The sequence below is a fragment of the Lissotriton helveticus genome, chromosome 9 (assembly GCF_964261635.1).
Source record: "Lissotriton helveticus chromosome 9, aLisHel1.1, whole genome shotgun sequence".
NCBI classification, from domain to species: Eukaryota; Metazoa; Chordata; class Amphibia; order Caudata; family Salamandridae; genus Lissotriton; species Lissotriton helveticus.
Genome location: NC_136070.1, coordinates 1,238,586,025 through 1,238,604,724, shown reverse-complemented (window position 1 = coordinate 1,238,604,724; position 18,700 = coordinate 1,238,586,025). Strand labels below are relative to the sequence as shown.

Here is an 18,700-nt window from a genome sequence, read left to right as displayed (position 1 = left end):
CCAACAGACAACCCCTGCAGTGCACACCTTTGGCCGGGCACAGGAGGGGTTTGGCAGCCTGACCCCGTGCCCTACACTCACTGTCAATTATCCCTCACTGTGCATGACCTTCGGCCATGCCCAGCAGGAACTGGGTGGAGAACCCACTGCAATCTGCATACCCCTAGGAGGTGCACCACCTTCAACCATGCACAGCTGGGTTCGGTAGAGGGCCTAGCTTGAAGCAAGTCACTCTGCACAACCCTCCGCCCTCAGTCAACAACTGCAGCACAGGGCCTTTGCCTCGTGCTGTGAACATTTAGGTGCGGGGCCTCGCCTGTTGCCAGAACATTTATCCCCGGTCATCAAATAACACCAGCTGTGCACAGCATTCTGGAATTACATGAGGTCAGGTCCTATGAGTTCTCCCTGCTTGTACACCCCCACAATGCACAGCCTTCGTGCATGTAAAGGTTTGATTGACTGACTGATGTTTTAAATAGCCCTTGATTACCATAGAAAGGGGAGACTTGGCGCCAGATGGCTTGGGCTCAAGGAAGTTGTCTTTGCTTGTTGGTAGACACATGTTAAAGTACTTGCCTTCGTTTTTTAGGTCTCGCCTAGGCAGCACATGCACTGCATGCGTTGTCTCTAAGAGACAGGTAGTATTTAGATATGGGCTTCAAAAAAATGCCCACGTTTTCAATTGGCTCCTGCTACTGTCCTTTGAAAATGGTGACTTTTGATTGGTGAATAGGCTTAGAAGTCCCTCCTTAGAACCGTCTTTCCTCCTGTTGTAACCTCCCATGCGGACTGGCCCTCTTAAGTGTGTTGTTACTCGGAATGGTTTAATTACAGCCTCCGAGCACGATTTTCTACAAATGACTTTCTGCTGCCTTCTGTTGCAGACACGACATGCTCTTCCGCAACCCTTCGAAGCTTGTTTACGATTTTGTTTGTGAGTTGAGGGAGATGGTCTATCTGGTTCTTATCTTGTCACATTCTTTCGGATGTGTCTGCATGGGTTTCCCTTGTTTCACGGGAAAGAGCTCACTTTCGCCATGATTTTGTTCCAGAGACGAGGTGGAGTCTAATCACAAGAAACTATTTACACACAACTTTCACTTCAGCAAATGATGGCTTTCGCTTCCGTCTTTTTATTTGGCAAGAGGAGCCTTGCTTCCCTGCAACCTAAAATTCAAAGGAGCTGTTGAACCCAAATCCTTATGTTTGTTAGCAAACCTTTTCAGCCTGTCACAGTAGGCGGGTCACGTGGGAATGCTTTCTGTTTGCTCTGTCAGGTGATGGTGTCTTTTGCAGCACAAGGGGCTGAAGCTATTCTCAATTGAACCAAGGTATTACACAACCAGGGAAGCCTCTGATCTAACCTCCAAAGAGGCCATTGATTGTTGTAATTCAGATTTGCATTTTTAGGTATATTCCGAGTTGTAATTACTTTCTCACCCACAACAGCTGATTTACCGGAGTGCATGCCATTTCCAGTTTTCATGCTCGGGTATGTTGCTAGGGTTGGAGCATGGCTTTGCTTTTATTGGTGCATGTGTTTGAAGACTTTACAGGTCTTTGTTTCATATAAAGCAGCATTCACCGAATCAGATCGCTTTAGCAACAACAACAAAAAATGCAGAAACCCTATCACTATCCCATTTACAGAGGAGTGGATTGACCCCCCTCTCAAAGCTTTACTGTTAGTTTGTGATTTCTCCATGGCACTGGTAATTTAGGTGTATTATGCTTCTTTAGACCAAATTAACAACAAATATTGGTAAAGCTAATAAGTCTCACTTTTGAATAATGTTACCCAACCTTTAGGCAGAAATGCCAAAATACCATAGCATTTAGAAAACTATTGCACACTACATATGAATAGGTAGTAGTCGCAAATCCATACCTTTTGTCTGTGATTTCTGCATACTGCTGATCACATAATGACAATCCAACAAATTCAACTCCATAAATTTCCACTCGGCTACATGCTACATAATTCCACTTCACTTAAAACGACTCCATGCAACATAATTCCATTACATGCTACACAATTCAACTCCACATACTTCCACTCTACAACACACAATTCCACTATACATCACATATATCCAAACCACATCATAGAAACACACATCATGCCACATAAATTCAACATCACACATGACACTCCATGACACACATTAAAACTACACATAATTCTACCACACTTCCCTGCACACCATGCCACATAATTCCACTACACACAATTCCACTCAATGTCACACAATTCAACAAACAATTCCACTCAAATCAACATGATTTCGCACCATATAATTGCAATCCACACAGTATAATTCAACATCATGCCACATAATTCAACTCCAATACATTTCACTCCAAGCCAACAATGCCACTCCACGTAAATCCATGCCATACAATATAATTACACTTCACATAATTCCACTCCGCACCAGGCCACATATTACCACTACACATTTTTCCTTCTAGCTTCTTTGCAGCCTCGAACCTACACAGCTGAAAGCACTGTGACGAAAGCTAACAGGAGAGGCCTTTCAATCACAGCCCATGCATATTGCTGGTTAGGGAGGGGCATCTTAACCCGCTCAGCCTCCCCTTTATTTCTGTATTTTCTTCAGTCCACCGGTGTTTTTGTTTCTCCTTATTATGCTGTTATTCAGAACAATTCATCCATGTGCTGGGTCCGATTAAATGCCACTTACAATTCTCAGCCATGCCTCGTAGATGCGCATTCACACTTTTTTTAATGTACTTCTCCAAGATTGGCTCCTGCTATCATAATAGTAAATGAAACAAATAAAAAGGTCTACTGCAGCATGGCACATACATGCGAATACATGCTGACAGGCATGCTTATCATTAAGCTATGACAGGTATTTTAATTTTTGCTTTAGATGATGTGGGACATAATCAGTAACAAGCATTGGCATAACCAATAGGACTCACCTTTGGGACCTTATAAGTGTTTAGCAAAAGCTATCAGCTTTGTCAATGTCTTTAAACTATTAAGGTATGTTGTAGAGCATTGTGGCTGCTGTGCAGCATGTTGAAAAGTTATATTAGAACATTGGAATGTTGGGAGCTCCATTGCAGACAATGGAGTGCTCCCTGCTTCTACGGGGTAAAGGCCCGCAGAGCAACATTCCAATGTTCTACAAAGGCTTCTCGAAGTTCGAGGGGATTTATATCTTTAATTTTTTTAACTTTATATGTTTAATTTGTTAGAACATTCTGCCCTCTAGTGGCAGAATGTTCTAATAGCCTTATAGCCCTTCGTAGCAGGGCTATACGGCTATTAACCCCTCCCCTGCTGGTGACGGAACCGCTCCGTCATCAGACACGGCCGCGCTGTGCTGATGACGGAGCGGTTCCGTCATGGCCCGCTCGGAGCGCCTGCGCGGCAGCGATTCCGCACCTGCGCGGGGCCGTGACGGAACCGCTCCGTCATAAGCACAGCGCAACCGCGCCTCGTGACGGAGCGGTTCCGTCAAGAGTACGCGAGCCACCCCACCCCCTTAGCGCTGCGGCGGAATTGCCGCAGCAGCGAAGGGGTTAAAGTCCCGCTGTTTCGTTAAAGTCCCTCGCCTTCGGCTCGGGTCTTTAACGATTCAGCGGGCCTTTAATAGCCGGTATAGCCCGCTACGGCGGGCTATAATAAAAAAGTGTTATAAGCATTGTTGTTACCTTATATATAACCAAGAAGATATTATGTATTATGTTGAATCATGAAACTCTCAGGTGAGAAGCGATTTGAGTGTCAACTGCAAAATGGTGGTTGAATTTGGTGCCTCAAATAGCCTCCTGTGTGACTCAAATCCTTTGTGACTCGAGTCATGCACTGATTTTGGTGTTTTTTCCTTGTGGGGGACTTGAGTTTTTCATGCCTCTGGGTACCCCATAGCACTGCTCTGGAGTCAGACACGGAGTGTTCGTTCCCCCGCTAGCCCAACCCCTTCCCACAAATGTGCCATTTTGTTTTCACAGCGCAAAACCTTCAAGAGCCTCCGCTGACGAGAGTTTCCTTTTTTTGCAACCTTTTTGATATTTTCTAAGAAAATAGTGAACAAGCATCAAGAACACAATGACAATCAAGACATAAGATTAACGGAACACCACACAAGGTTTACTGGCCCCTACGTGTGATGACGAGTTACAAGGTGGCCTCAAAACAAAAATGCAGACCCCTTTTCTAGTCAATCAAATTTCTTATAAAGGTAAAAATGTGGTTGACCGGAATCACGAGTAATGACTGAAGTTAAAATAGCAGACATAAACAAAAGTGTCAACTCAACACTTTTTAAACACCGATAGTTCAAGGAGAACTGAACAGATTTACACCAAACCATCAAATCACTATTTCGGAGTAATGTTCTACTTTTTTGCAAAGTTTGTTGTAAATCCGTTCAACGGATCAGGCTACAGGCATGACCAACATTTCTTATGGGAGCTAAAATGGGAAATCACATTTTTTTCCCTACAGGCACTGGCACAAACACTGGCATGTGAGACATTAGCTAGCGAAGCTAGAGATTTGACAGATTTCGTGCAAATCCACCCACACGGATAACAATTACAAGCAAATTAAAAAATGCCTTTTTTTACGGAAAGTGCAACTGAGAGACAGAGAGAGAGCATAAATATATATTTCTCTAATGCTTTCCTCTGTAATGTTTTTCAACATGACTCTTGCTCAAATGTGTTCTTCCTAATGGCAGGGAGGCAGTCGAGGCGCACAGTAGTGCCCTAAGTGAAGACACATCTAGAAACATGGAGGCCTCAGATGCCCCACTACCAGATCTCTACTGGGGTATTTAGGACTACACTGCCCACCTATGAGATGATGTTTCAAAGACCCACCTGACATTAAGCATGATGTGACTCCTCTGGGACACAGAGTGGAGACTCTTAAGAAATCAAAGCGCACAAGGGAGAACAAGATGGAAAATATGTGCAAGAAATTCTCACCTTGCAGACCAGAATTTTTAACTGGAACTGCAGACCCACCTTGAAGATTTAGAAAACTGTTCAAGAAGGCAGAACATCCGGCTTAGGGGTGTCCCTTCCCACTAAAAGCAGAAACTTACAACACTGAGGCGCATTTTAAAAGACCAGATCCTGTCAGATATGGTTGAATCGGAGATAATCCTAGACCGGGCACGTATAACCATTCTAGAAGCACCCCTTCATGGGAAAAAACTGTCTTTCTTGAACCTGGGTGTCCTTTGCATGCACACCCACCCTTTGTAACTCAGTCCAGTGGCCCACATTCTGTCTTTTTAAGACACTTTCATCAATGGTTCTTTGGGTCTCCAGATGTAATCGCAATATATGCACTACTCCCTGGCACCTCCATGCCATTTTATCAACAATTACTCCTAATATGGGCTAACCCTGGCCAACTGCACCTCTAACATAAGTGTCCTTTGGAGTACGTCCCTAAGCTCCCCGCCCCATTAGGAAGCAGCACCTCTATTGGCATGAGCAGAATCAGCACCTGTCACCTTCCAGTGCGACCAAGCCCCCCGAGCCTGCATTTGGCTACATGTTCTACAAGGCATTTGTGATCGAGGCCTGGTCACTCTTCACCTTCACAATGATTTTCTCCACTGTAATCAGTTAAGTCTTCCTTGATATGACAAAAATGGCGTGCGCCTGAACTGCAACTTTTATCCTGCACTCGTCACATTTCTTCTGAATTAGTTCCCCTGAAAGAGTTCTGAAAAAGTTCTTGAAGCAGAGTTTATACAACTGTGGGGTAAATAAATCCCTTTCCGTTTTTTGAAAATTCGATTAAGTAGTAATTTGCAAAGATCTATTTTAGTAAAAGGCGAAATCTGAGATCATGAAAGCTGTTTAGGATACTTAAATAGGACTACCAATGTCTAGAAAATATTTCATACGCAATACTTCCATTTAATTAACAATTGTGCCTTCTAGGCACATCTTCTGGGGGTCCAGTTGGTGGAGTTCTTCTTGTCGGCATGTGTGGTTGATTGTTCCAGTTCATATCACAACCACACATCCATGGGAAAGTTCATACAACGGACAATGTCTACAGTGAACTGCCTAACTAACTCTGATGAAAATTCTAGGACAGTGGAGCACCCAGAATCCTTGAAAAAAGGAGTTAATATTCACATATGTAAAAGATAATACTTAAATTCAGCCTTTTCCGTTTTTTGTGCCTTTGAAGTAAAAAAATGCGGTTGTCACATATGGTACATTATAATGCACAAGTGTAATTCTAAAATGTTTCATTAAAAGAAGAGGCAGAAAACATTATGGCTCTCATAACGATGTCGGTCGGAGTTGTCTCTGACCGACATCGCCACAGATGCGGAAAAGGCCAACCTCGGTCAGTGGTCCTGACACCGCAATTAGGATACAACCACATGGTGCAGTCACAAATTTCCATTTTACAATGGAAGCTTGTGGGGCCCTCAGAAACCGCCCGCAGCACAAGCTACCATTGTACAATGGAAGTTTTTGCAGTGTGGCAGGCACCTCACGGTGTGGGAATGTGGGACCACAACCGGCGGGCCAGGGGAGAAGGGGGCCCCGCTAGGAGGCCAATAAAGTCGCTTTCCGACAGAGTTTCTATGTCAGAAAAGGCGGACATGGAAAGGCTTTGGGAAACAGACATCATAACCCCGATGGCGAAAACACCGTCCTTAAGAGATTATGAGCGATTTCCGGCTGGCCGACGTGCTCTTCAAGCCCGTCGGAACAGAGTCGGTTTCCCCGGCCAGTTTAGACTCCGACCGCTGACATTGTAAATTGGCAGTCAGAGTGTAAACTTTCCATTTTGGTCAGAAAGCTGACATCGAAATGAGGCCCTATCGCTTTTAAGTATATTTTCTTTTTAATTAAAAATGTGTTTCAGAAACCCACAGATCAAACTACTCTAATGAGATGAATGCCAAAAAAGACGATCATTCGTGATACACTTCCAATAATTGGCACTAGTATTAATAACAGCTATGATGAGGAAGCAGCCCTGGCCTAATTTCATGGCAGTGGGTGAAAAGAATGGACCAATTGTGTGGCAGTTGAACTGGGAGACCAAAGACTATGATCCACTAATGTCAGACCACTTAACAAGAATCAACCCCTACCCTCCCTCACCCTAGATGAAAAGTAGTTAAAAAGGACAGGCTGGCCCCCCATCCAACATCCAACTTCGGTAACGGGTGAATATTAAGGCAGAGGGTCAAAATGATCTAACGGCTTCAAATATGCTCATTGGCCCCAGTGTTTGATCCGACAAATTTTGTGTCATCTGATGGACAAAGAATTAATATGTCTAAGATTTGTGCATTGTATGTAGTGGCACACTAGGTTTTTAGGTATTTTGGGACTTTCTTCATGATGCACAGGATGATTGTGGCCCTTTCTTAAGTGGGATAAAGTGCTACACCTTCTGGTCAATGTCATGTGATGAAAATTTGGCAGATGAAAACAGACCAACAACGCTCAACACTGTGGTCTTAGTAGGCTTTTCTTGGAGACGTCAATATAAATTAAGCTGCAATAATGTGATTTTGATAGAACAAAGGAACTGGTTAGCTCTACAGGCCTTTCCATGTGCACTAGTGTTATCCCTGGCATACTTGGTGCATTTCTCCCCCTGTTTGCATTCAGACCTCCTGTATTAGGACTCTGCACACTTTACCACTGCTAACCAGTCCTAACATGATTATACTCTCTCCTTAAATCATGTTACATTGGCTTGTACCAAATTGGCATATTTAATTGACTTGTAAGTCCCTGGTAAAATGGTGCTGTGTGTTCCCAGTGCCTGCATATTAAATGCTACAAGTGGGCCTGCAGCACTGCTTGTGCCATCAACTTAATTAGCACTTTAAACATGTCTCCGGCATGCCAGTGCAGCCTGTGCATGTGCAGTTTTAAACAGCAATTTCAACCTGGAAGGCCCTAACCTTCCGTTGTAATACATATACGCCTCACCTAGGATAGGCCTTGGACATCCCAGAGTATAGGGTGCAGTGTTTCAAAAAAGGATGGCCAAGTACCTTTAGGCTTTCCATGTCCTAGAATTGGAAAACTCTTACATTCGTTTTTCACAACTGCAAGATCTACCTCACCCATAGGAGAACATCGGAATTAACTTATTAAATCTTGTAAGTGTAATTTCCAAATGGGAACAGGTAACTGGTTTATGGTTGGAGTCTCTGGAACTGTAATTAAAAATCTTAACTTACAGTGAAGCTGGATTTTTACTTACAATTTTGAAAATACCACTTTTAGAAAGTTGGCATTTTCTTGCCTTGGCCATTTAGCGCCTGTAGCTTGCCTCTGGGCCACATGACTTGATGCATCAGCCAATCATTCATTTATATAATGGTGCAACTCACCAGTTAGGGTATCGGGTGATTGTGGCTGCTGCCAGTCGTATCTCACTCGAACAAACAGGTTTTGCACTTACATCTCAATAGACTGTGTCCTGCCTCCACACAAAGCGCAGCATGCCCCAATGTAGTTGGTCTGGAGCTAGGAAAGGAGGGCACCGGTGCTTCAAGGACATGCCTCCAGAAGCTTCTCCCCACCTCATAGGCACAACTAGGTATAAATACTGGATCTCAAACACCAACTCTTAAGCTCACTTCTGTTCTGGACCTGTGGATACTCTGCCACTCAGCTGGACTGCTGCCCTGCTGTGCTGACCACATGCCTGCTGCCCTCTTACCTTGATGAAAAGGACTGGACCAGCATCTCTTGAATCCAAAATCCAGCGTGACTCCAAGGGCTAATTGGCTGACCTCCTGATCTGAAGCGTCAGAAACATAACAGGCTTTAAACAAGCTTGCACCTTACTCTTCCATCAGTGAGTCTACTCTGCCAAGTGGTGCCACCCTAATCCCAGACCCTTGAAATTTGGCTTACGGTGCTCTTCCAACGACTGTGGATCCAGCATACCCGACGCATCGCCTCTGCTGTGTGGTGCAAACCCAAACAGAACAGCTGCACCACCGCTGCTGCATGGATTGGACCCATTGCACAGACCTGCATCGCCTCCGCAGCCCCATCGGAACTGCCACAGTGTGACACATCATTGGTGCAGGCCCTCGCATATCTCATCACTGGCAGCCTCAACGATGACGCCAGAATCTGCATAACAGCCTCGGCGCTCCCTGGAACCGACGCATCACACCGACTGGGCACCACAACCTCGATGCCGAACTTTGCATTGCAAGTCCCATAGACGGGATTCTCGATGGAGACACAGGCCTTCGCATCACAGCCTCACCACATCTTGGAGCTGAAGCTTAGCCTTAGCTGCATGATGCATCTTTGATGCTGATCCTCGCAACCCTCCGCAAACCAGGATTTAAGGTACTCGCCTGGCGGGCCTAACTGGGTCCCTGAAGCAGATTTGCGCACCATCACAGTTATCTTGAACTTGTGACTTTGTCCCAGTGCGGCACAACTAGATAGCCACAGTTGGCACTTTGTGCTTTTGGCACCATTTTAACTGAAATATATACATTTGCATATCTCCAGTTCTATTTATTTAATTTTCGCTGTTTTGGTCTCGTTTATTTATTTTAAAAAGTTTAATTTTTCTAACCTGGTGTGGGATCCCTTTTGTGTGGTGTTTTCACTGGCTTACTGTTTGAAGTGTTGCATAAATACTTTAGACATCACCTCTAAGTTAAGCCTAACTGCTCTGTGCTAAGCTACCAGAGGGCCGAGCAGGGGTTAATTTTGAGTTGGCTTGTGCCTCACCCTGACAAGGATTGTGGTTTCTGCTTGACCAGGGTTCATTTTCCAGTTAACCAACAACCCAATTTCTTACAAGTATTACAAGAACTTTTCTAATAAAATAGATTTGGAAAGCCGGGTTGCTGTCTAAAGATTTTATCTGGGGATCAAAGTAGAGGACCAAGTAAAATGTGATGCCTCGAGGTGTTACTTTGGGTTATCACCTAGGGTTGTGGTCATCTAAAAGGTAGTCCATTTCAGGGTGGTCCACTTGGGATCAGCTCCTGGGCTTTAGATCCATTTAGGCAAACAGAGCTGACCTTCTGCCAACAGAAGCCACAAGACACTGTATTGAGGCACAGAGCACCACATAGATTTGTCACTCTGAAACATCTGCTCATTTATCCAACTTCAAGTAGAACAGATCATTTACCATTGATCCTTAAGGCACCACAAAAGCAACTTTCTTGGTACCTGAGAGGATGCATCACATATGGATCTCTTGAGTGTAAGCAAAGAGAAAGAAGTAGATCTATTCCAAAGTCACAGCTAAAATATCTGAAAGCTCACATGATTTCCCGGTCTACCATGATACATGCAGCTGAGAGATTCAGAATATTCAGTAATGGATTACTTGTCTTTTATAGACATAAGGCCCTTGCTAATAGCAACCTTTGCAGCTGAACTATAGAGTAGCTTTGAGTCTGGTCTGTAATTGTCAAACAAACGTACCTTCTGGTGATGTCTTTAACAGCAGCAGGGTGTCCAAGCTGCCTTACCTGTCCTCTAAGTGCTGGTAAAACCAATGGGTAGCTAAGCACTATACAAGAACTTAATAATAAGAAGAAGAATAACAACGGTGTGTTTTGTCGGCTGCGAGTCAGGAATCCTGGGCTAGAGATCAATATACAGCCTTGATCTGGTCTGCTGAAATTGTTATAGTGATTTCTTTGAGAGCCGGTGCCAGAGTTCTGCCAGGAGTTTAGTGACATAGTCTTGAATGTGGGATTCAAAATACAGTAAGGAGTCTGATCATGGTGCTATTTTTTTGGCACTACCTTTTTGGTTTAAAAGCAGTCAAGGGCTTTGTATAGTTTCTTGGTAATACTTGAAATGCACTTACACACCTGTGGGTCAGTGATCATGCTGAAGACCTTGAAGGATGTATTCATTTGTGTAGATACCTTGTACAAACATAAGAGGTAATGGTATTTTTTTATCTTTATTTTCATTACGCAGTATCCTCTCCTAAAGATGCTATGGGTTGTTGAATGAAAGTCACTAATGAACTGTGGTGAGTATTGTAGACCTATCTAGAACCTACCAATTTGACATTTTGCATGCTGATGTGTTATTGCACTATAAAAGGCAAGTTGTGACTCACAGGTGATGACTATCAAGCTCTTACAGGAAACCTAGAAGACCAGCGCAGATGGGTTTCAGTGGGGTGGTAAGATATTGGGGGGCACAATTTTCTCGAGTCTTTACTCCCAATGTACATTTATTTGAGGTTTTTCTAAACATTAAGGTGTACACACACACACATAGATGTAGTCGGCATGCCATTTTTCTGTTACATTGCTTTGTGTGAACAGAGTCAGGCCATTGATTCCCCTGGTGCCATTAATGCAAGCTGTCCTCCTCAAAACACCACCAGGTCAGTCAATGCACTTCTGTGACCGTGACCACCTTTTTTTTTTTTATTTGGACTACAAGTTGTTATGTGATGAAACGGACCACAAACCCCAGCAAGTCCCAGTTACCTTAATTTATTTTTTACTTAAAGCTATGCTTAACATCTACATTATAAATGAAAGTCAAATGTAAAATGTAAATGTATTGTATTTATATAGCGCACTTCTACCCGGAGGCCTCGTAGCGCTGTATTCATACCGCTGTGGAACCCATCCTGGCTTTCCTGCGAAATGTCCACTCCTGGGCACCTCCAAGGTGAAGCCAGGCATCCAAGCGCTGCTGGGGCCGTTGTGGAGATTAAGCAAGCTATTGCCCAGAGTCACAGAGTGGGACCCATGATTAGACTAGGCACCGAGGCAAGAATTATCAGGTCCGGGGAAATTGAGCCCAAGAGCCGCCGAGGCGGGAATTGAACTCTGGTCCCAGGCCAGACTTCTGCATCAGGGTCTGCAGCTCTAACCATTGAGCCACGCTTCTCCACCCTGTCTCCGGTTCTGTCCTGTTCACATTTTTTTAAAAGGGTCAGCTCTTGTATAAAAGACAAATAATAGCACCATGTGTTTAGCACCAAACCTTATTACGTTGCCTCAAAAATAAAAATATTAGTATTCTTAAAGTTTTCTACCATTTCAAAAACAGAAATATACCTTAACCTGAAATGCGATCTTTGTAAATTAGCCATGGATTGCCATACATGATTAATGCATTATTCATTCATTTGCAAAGATTACAAAGTGGCAATGTCTACCTTCAATTCAAGTTCTCCTTACACTCCTTACCACTGCTCAAATCTCCTACTTCTTTTGCTGGTCAGCTGCCCTTTCGATCTCCTCTTCAATGTTATCTCTTCTGTATTTTTTTAAAATAGATCAGGGGAAGTCAGCCATTTCAAGATATCTGCCACTCTTGGAGGCTTTGCGTGGGCCGCCTCCAGGGATTGGGCCATCTGCTGAGGCATATTATGGTGCCTGGGGAAGTGACTGAGGTGGCAGTTAGTAACACTGCTGCCCTGCACTCTCGAGTAAATCAGAGGCAGGCATATCAAAGGCCAGAAAGCAGGCAACATAGGAGGAGGAAGCTTCCCTTACTTGGCAATGATCGTTGTGCATTCCAAAGAGGAATTCTTTAGAGATCTGGGGCGCATTGGAGGGTCGTGCACAAACGGGATTGTGGAGCAGCAGAGAGAGGGAGAGTGGCCAGTGTCAGTGGGGGGGGGGAGCGGTGGTGTGATAGGTGCGGTTGCCTACCGCCACATGAAGTGAAGCCTGTTTTTTTACTAAAAAAAATAAAGGAGGTGGTGAAAGCCCATCCTGCATTTCCCTGAGGCCACCAAAAGAGGACAAGTCAAAACCCACAAAGCAAAAGGAAGACATTTGGGCAGAGACCTGGATGTGAAGCAGGTAGCACAGGTAAGTGACTGTCAGACAGGGCGAATCTCTGGTTACGCCAACCATGAAGGCACTACAACACACGTTGTAATGCAGAGACTCACTAGAAGGGTCTCTTGATGAGATCAAGAACTGCCGGTCAAACACTGACCACGAGGTCAAAGGGATTGAAGGTGAACTGGTGACGATGAATCGGGCAGCGTGGAAGCATGATGAAATGGTGGAATGCAGCCACAGTTTAGAGAGAGGGACCGATTTGGTGAGACTTTAGCTGGAGGTAGAGAATGAGTTCACAGTCAATAAAATCAGAATCCCAGGAATTCCTGCATTTGCAAACAGTGTAGCTTTGGAAACAGCGGTGCTTTATCTGGAGAAACACGCAGTTCAGTATAGGGCTAGTATCTGGTGCTGATTAGAGGGTGTTCCAGTGACCAGCAGTGCAAAGGGCTAAGCAGGGACAAATACTGGGACTCTTTTATCCTAAACGAGGAACTCAAGACAATGAGATCTGGTCTCCAGGAAAGCAGCATGGAAGCCGACCTTGGAGATGGATCCAAAATCCACATGACTTCTGATCTGCATTAAGCTACTCTAACACATCAACAAGAGCTCCAAAATTTGAAAAGCGAGATGTTATTCATGGCAAAGACTCCCCCTTGGTTCCTCACTAGACAACAAATATGGCTGCAACTGTTACATGCCAGTGAGCTTCATTAGCCTGTTGGAGTTGTATGCTAAAATAAAAATAGTTAAACCACAAAACGGATGGATGACCTTGCCAAAAAAATATATTTGCCGATTACAAAGTTGCAATGTTTATAGAAGAAACAAAAATTAAAAAGGAACCTGAATCAACAAGCAATGCAAAGTAATAGGTTTGGCTTTAATGTGACAATGTATTCTCGAATACCGTCCACATAATGCTCTTGTACTCAATACAGTAAGCCCTGCTGGCTCTGCTGTTGCCTGGCGGGGGGGGGGGGGAATTTGAGTAGAAAATAAACAGGTAAATGTGGAAAACAGTGTGTTGATTGAGTACTTTTCATGTGTAAAATAGTGCCTCTGGCTTCCAATAGAAGCACTTCTTGGAAGGCAGAATAATACATTTAAGAGTGCATAGCATAAGGCGAGAGAGTAATACTCCACTGGGTGGAGCCAAAGCCGATTTTATTTATTTTTTAAAGAATTGTTAACAATAGGTCACCAAGATAACTGCGAGATGTCGCCCCATCTAAAAACAAGCATTGAAAATGCAATAGGTCTCGCAATAACGCGAGTCTGAACTATTAGCATTGTAAATAATTATGCCCTTTATTTTTGCGTTCTGGTTTTTGGAACATAAATAAAAGGCTTTGCCATTTACAAGGCCTATAGCTTAAATTTGCGTTAAAACGAGACCTATTGCATTGCAATGGTGGTGGTGATGCTGAGTTTTCTCTGAATCTGCACCCACAATCTGCACCCGTGTGTGAGTGGCGTTGCGTGTGTGTAAGTGTTGCTGTGTGGGTGAAAGTGGCACAGAGCCTTTGATGTGACATTTCACCCAGTGTTTCCTCCTGAAATGTGAAAGGAAAATATAGAAGGTGTCTGTATTTTGTTGCAGAACTCAGAATCCCGAATCCAAATCTGGATTAAATGTCAGTTGAAATTATAAAGAAACTAAACAAAAAAGACATCTATCAAAATAAAACAAGATAAAATGTGTATTAACCTCATATCTTAAGTAGTTATGCAAGGAATAACCAGGCTTGTCCTGTAAAATGTACCAGGCTTGTCCTTGAAGACAAGGAGGGAAGGGAGCTGAAACCGCCTGGGCAAGCCAACCCGTATTCAATTACCGGGAAGAACAGTAAAACGGCGAATAGCACAAGAACCGCGTATGTCTTAATATTTTATGTTTCCACCGGGTGTGCACAAATTATCAAAGCGACGGACCCGCCAGAGCATTAGTCAGTGCTTCTGCAATCATATTCTGGAGATTTACATTCTGTTCTCTCTCTGTGTGAGCCTCTTCATTGCTGCAGTCTGTCTAAGAAGGATGCTCTCGAGCCAATAATGTATGAGTGGCATCCCTAACACATCCGGTCCCCCGAGGCTACTGAGACCTTTGTGTGTGTCTGGCTTCCTTTAGGATACACTTCTTGCTGGAAGAGTATGGAGAAAGATAAGCGCAATACAGGTTTCAGCTCTTTCTTGAAGGATTACTGTCCAGAACAAATGCGCAATTCAGGGCATGAAAATGAATTTAATCTGTAAAATGTGTAACCATGGTATTACGGGCTGCTCCTGCTGACACTGCGGAACTTTTACACAAGGTTTATAAATCTGTCAAGTTTTGAAGACTGTGATTCAGCGTGCGGTATGGCGGGAAATAAACATGCACCTTACACGGAATGATGATTGATGCAAGACCTGAGTGTAAGATCACTTGGACTCGGCTTTGGGATTCACAGATATGCAGGGCAGTAGGGTGTGGGTGTATGTACGTCACCATTGCATCATAGGTTTTCCATCGTGGGATGTTACATTGCAAGTGAGTACATCAGGAGTTTTACTTCCAGGTTAGGATTTCAGTACTTCGCAGTCTTTTACCTCGCAGATAAGTTAAGTTTTAATGGCACAGAGCCTTTGATGTGGCCTGGCGCAGGAGAAATGCTGCTGCTGCTAATTAAATACAAGAGCGGCCGGGAAGCGGCCAGGAAACACAAGTACGGCCGGCCACATAATTAGGGGAGGAGAAGCCGCACAGCACACGCTGGGAGAAGCCCTTTGATGTGCTGTGCGGCCGCGATGCGCGCTCTGTGCTGGGGGAGGGCCATTAGGAACAGGAACAGATGGCCATGAAAGTGTATGGGCCAAATGCGCGTGCCTGTACGTGCACTCGAAGAAAACGCCACGGAAAAAAGCGGTGGTTTGACAATCCGTTTGAGCACTTGAATTCTCCCCCATTTCCCATTGCTTCGCAATGGTAAAGGACGAGACCTAACAAGCCATCCTTACGCACCTCTAGCTAGGCACATATGTATGTTTAGTTTTCTGATCTGCGCAGGGTCACTTGCACTCTGAATATTGTAAAATGTCTACAATCTACGGGTCAGCCTGGATATTTAGCATGGGTGTCAGTTATGTTTTGGACCTTTTACTTTTCTTACCATTGGCCAAAAGGTAACGGACAAGTTCCTCATGTCCACAGAGACAAGCATAGTACCTGTAAGAGAAATGAAAATACAATTAAAAAAAAATTTAGCTCGCTGTTTGCTCTGATTCCCACAAAGAATATTAGTCTTTAAGTAGTCAGTAAAGCGCAAACATAAACATTACATTAAGGGTTCTCTTACAAACAAGGCTGATATCATTTACAAGCCACCAACACCGAGAACACTAGGATAGCAGCATAACTGTAATTTAAACCAGTGGTTTGAGGACCCCTGGGGGTCACAGAACTGCAACTGTTTTACAAAATTAAGTAATATTAAAGTGAATCAATTAAAATGAATAAAGTATATACAAATAAGATTGCAACATAAAAAATACGAAAGCTATGTGTGATTCTGAATTAAACAAAATATTAAAATTTTTGAGCATTCATTTGGTGTATACGGTTTTGTATTTTTGTGTATTATTTTGGGGACCAAATCCTAGAAAGTGCTTAGGTCAAGGGTCCACGGTTTCTAATGATGACTCAATAGGGGTCCCAAGATTCAAGTAATAATTCAGTGGGAGTCCACTGAAGTCAAAAGCTTAAAATTCACTGATTTAGACAACTTTTCAAAAGCAGAAGATCCTTTCTTTTTAACATCTATGACGTGCTGAAAAAAGTCCACCAACAACAGCACTCCAACTTGCCACCAAACCTAACTTTATGGAATAAAAGTATCACAAATTTTCAACACTTTAGGGCATCAATATACTAGTTATGGCCATTTTCCCCATTATGTTGCTCATCCTTACCTGTGTAATAGAAATTGAAGCAGTTATGGCATATTATCATTAATTTAGTTCTCAAAGCACCCTTCCTGCAGAAAACAGAGCCCAACATGCATTTGGTGAAATTTGTAAAGAGCAGTAGGTTTCAATGCCTTAGCGCCCATATGTTTGGTGTTCATCTCTGGCCAATGCACACTCTGTAGCCCCTTTTAAGATACAGTTAAATTACCTCATAACAAGAGGAAAAGGTACCCTTTAGGAATTTATAATGGGTGTGGATAAAAGGGGGAAAAACAAGAAAATTGTACAAAGATTCCCACTTGACCTGTAAACCTTAAAGACTGGCTCTTAGTGCCTAACGTCTCGACCACCACCCACTCCAATATACAATAGATATAACAGAGATTCAATCTAAGGTGTATGTGAGATCAGGCTGGGGTATGAATGAGGGATTGTAGTGTTGATGTGTTAGTGTGATGTATGAAGCAGAGAGTGAGTATAGATATGGGGCAACATATAGTAAAATTGGCTGATGTAAAATGTGTAAATGTTATTGTATAATACATTGTGTCATTGTCATGTATATTTTTGGATACAATTGTAAACTGTGTATTGAATTTTGCTTGGATAAAACAAATGAATTCGGAAAACAAGTTTTAGACAAAAATTATTATAAATTGTAAAAAAAAAAATCAAAATCTATTGTATATTGGAGTAGGTGGTGGTCGAGACGTTAGGCAGTAAGAGCCAGTCTTTAAGATATACAGGTCAAGTGGGAATCTTTGTACAATTTTCACAGTTAAATGACCTTGCTAGTCTCCTGCTTTTTCCCTACTTATGAATGCAACAGATTGATATAGGAGCTAGGTCTCCAGTACAGTTTACAAGCACATATTAGAAATTCTAAACAAGTTTTAAATTTAAAGCATAAGTAAATATATGCTTTTAATAAAAATGTGCAGGAAAAATCATACATTGCCACAGTCGGACACATTATGGAGCCTTCAGTTTTTCCGATTTCTAAATTGGAAAAAGTCACTCAATTCTAATATGGTACTGCCCTGGGATAGGAGATCAAATCCCTACAGAAGACCCATCATAACAATGCTCTTAAACTATCATCCATCACTAAGGAGCCATTACTTTTTTCCTGATGCAAGTTTTCCAACACACAGAGGTACTTCCAGCAGAAATGTAAATTGCGTTGGCAATTGTCTAATAATGCTTTTTAACTTGGTAACTCCTTACATACTTTGAGGTCATAGACATCTATGCAATTAATCAAATCCAAGAAAATCATGAAATTGCACCTGCTTTCACTTTTTCTGAAAATTACTGAAACAGACGACTCTGATCCCAGCAACAATGACCTACCCAATGAAAGTCACAACTGTAAACATACTGTTGGACATCAGTTCCTACCCATATCCCATAAGGCAGAGATTTTTAACCTTTGACTTCTGTGGACCACCCCACCGAGTCACAGTTGAAGCTGAAGACTCCATCCTAAGCAGTTTTGCCTGCTAAAAACTCAAAAAAATATGCAAAACTATAAAAACAAGTACACATTAACAAATGCACACATTATAAGACATCTTATTACATTCACAAATAAAAGAATATACAAAGATCGACATTTTAGAGGGAAGATTGGAGGTTTTCAAAATGTGGTACTATTGCTAAAAGACAAGGTGATTTGCTAGAGTCTAGCGTACCCCTTTGTCTTTTTTATTCCTAATGTATCCTCCTTTGTTGTCAGTGAAAACCAGTGCTTCAATTGAGACCACGAATCCTCCATGCCACTGTTTGACTTACTTGTACTACTCCCACAGATCAAGTTAAGAATCCAACTTAATTTCCAACCTCCAATTTCATTCACAGAGCATTTTATCATTTTCAATTTTAATTTTCTTTTATATGTATTTACTTTATAAATCTGCTAATATTTCATTTTCTAAACA

General features: G+C 42.8%; 1 protein-coding gene across 1 annotated transcript in view; it reads right to left on the bottom strand.

The window, feature by feature from the left end:
• The window catches only part of ABTB1 (ankyrin repeat and BTB domain containing 1), a 178,696-nt gene that overhangs the window by 142,922 nt on the left and 17,074 nt on the right, over positions 1 to 18,700 (bottom strand). Inside the window, exon 3 of the mRNA XM_078661736.1 lies at positions 15,965 to 16,020. Coding sequence (XP_078517862.1) covers positions 15,965 to 16,020 — 56 coding nt within the window. The remainder of the gene's footprint in view (positions 1 to 15,964; positions 16,021 to 18,700) is intronic.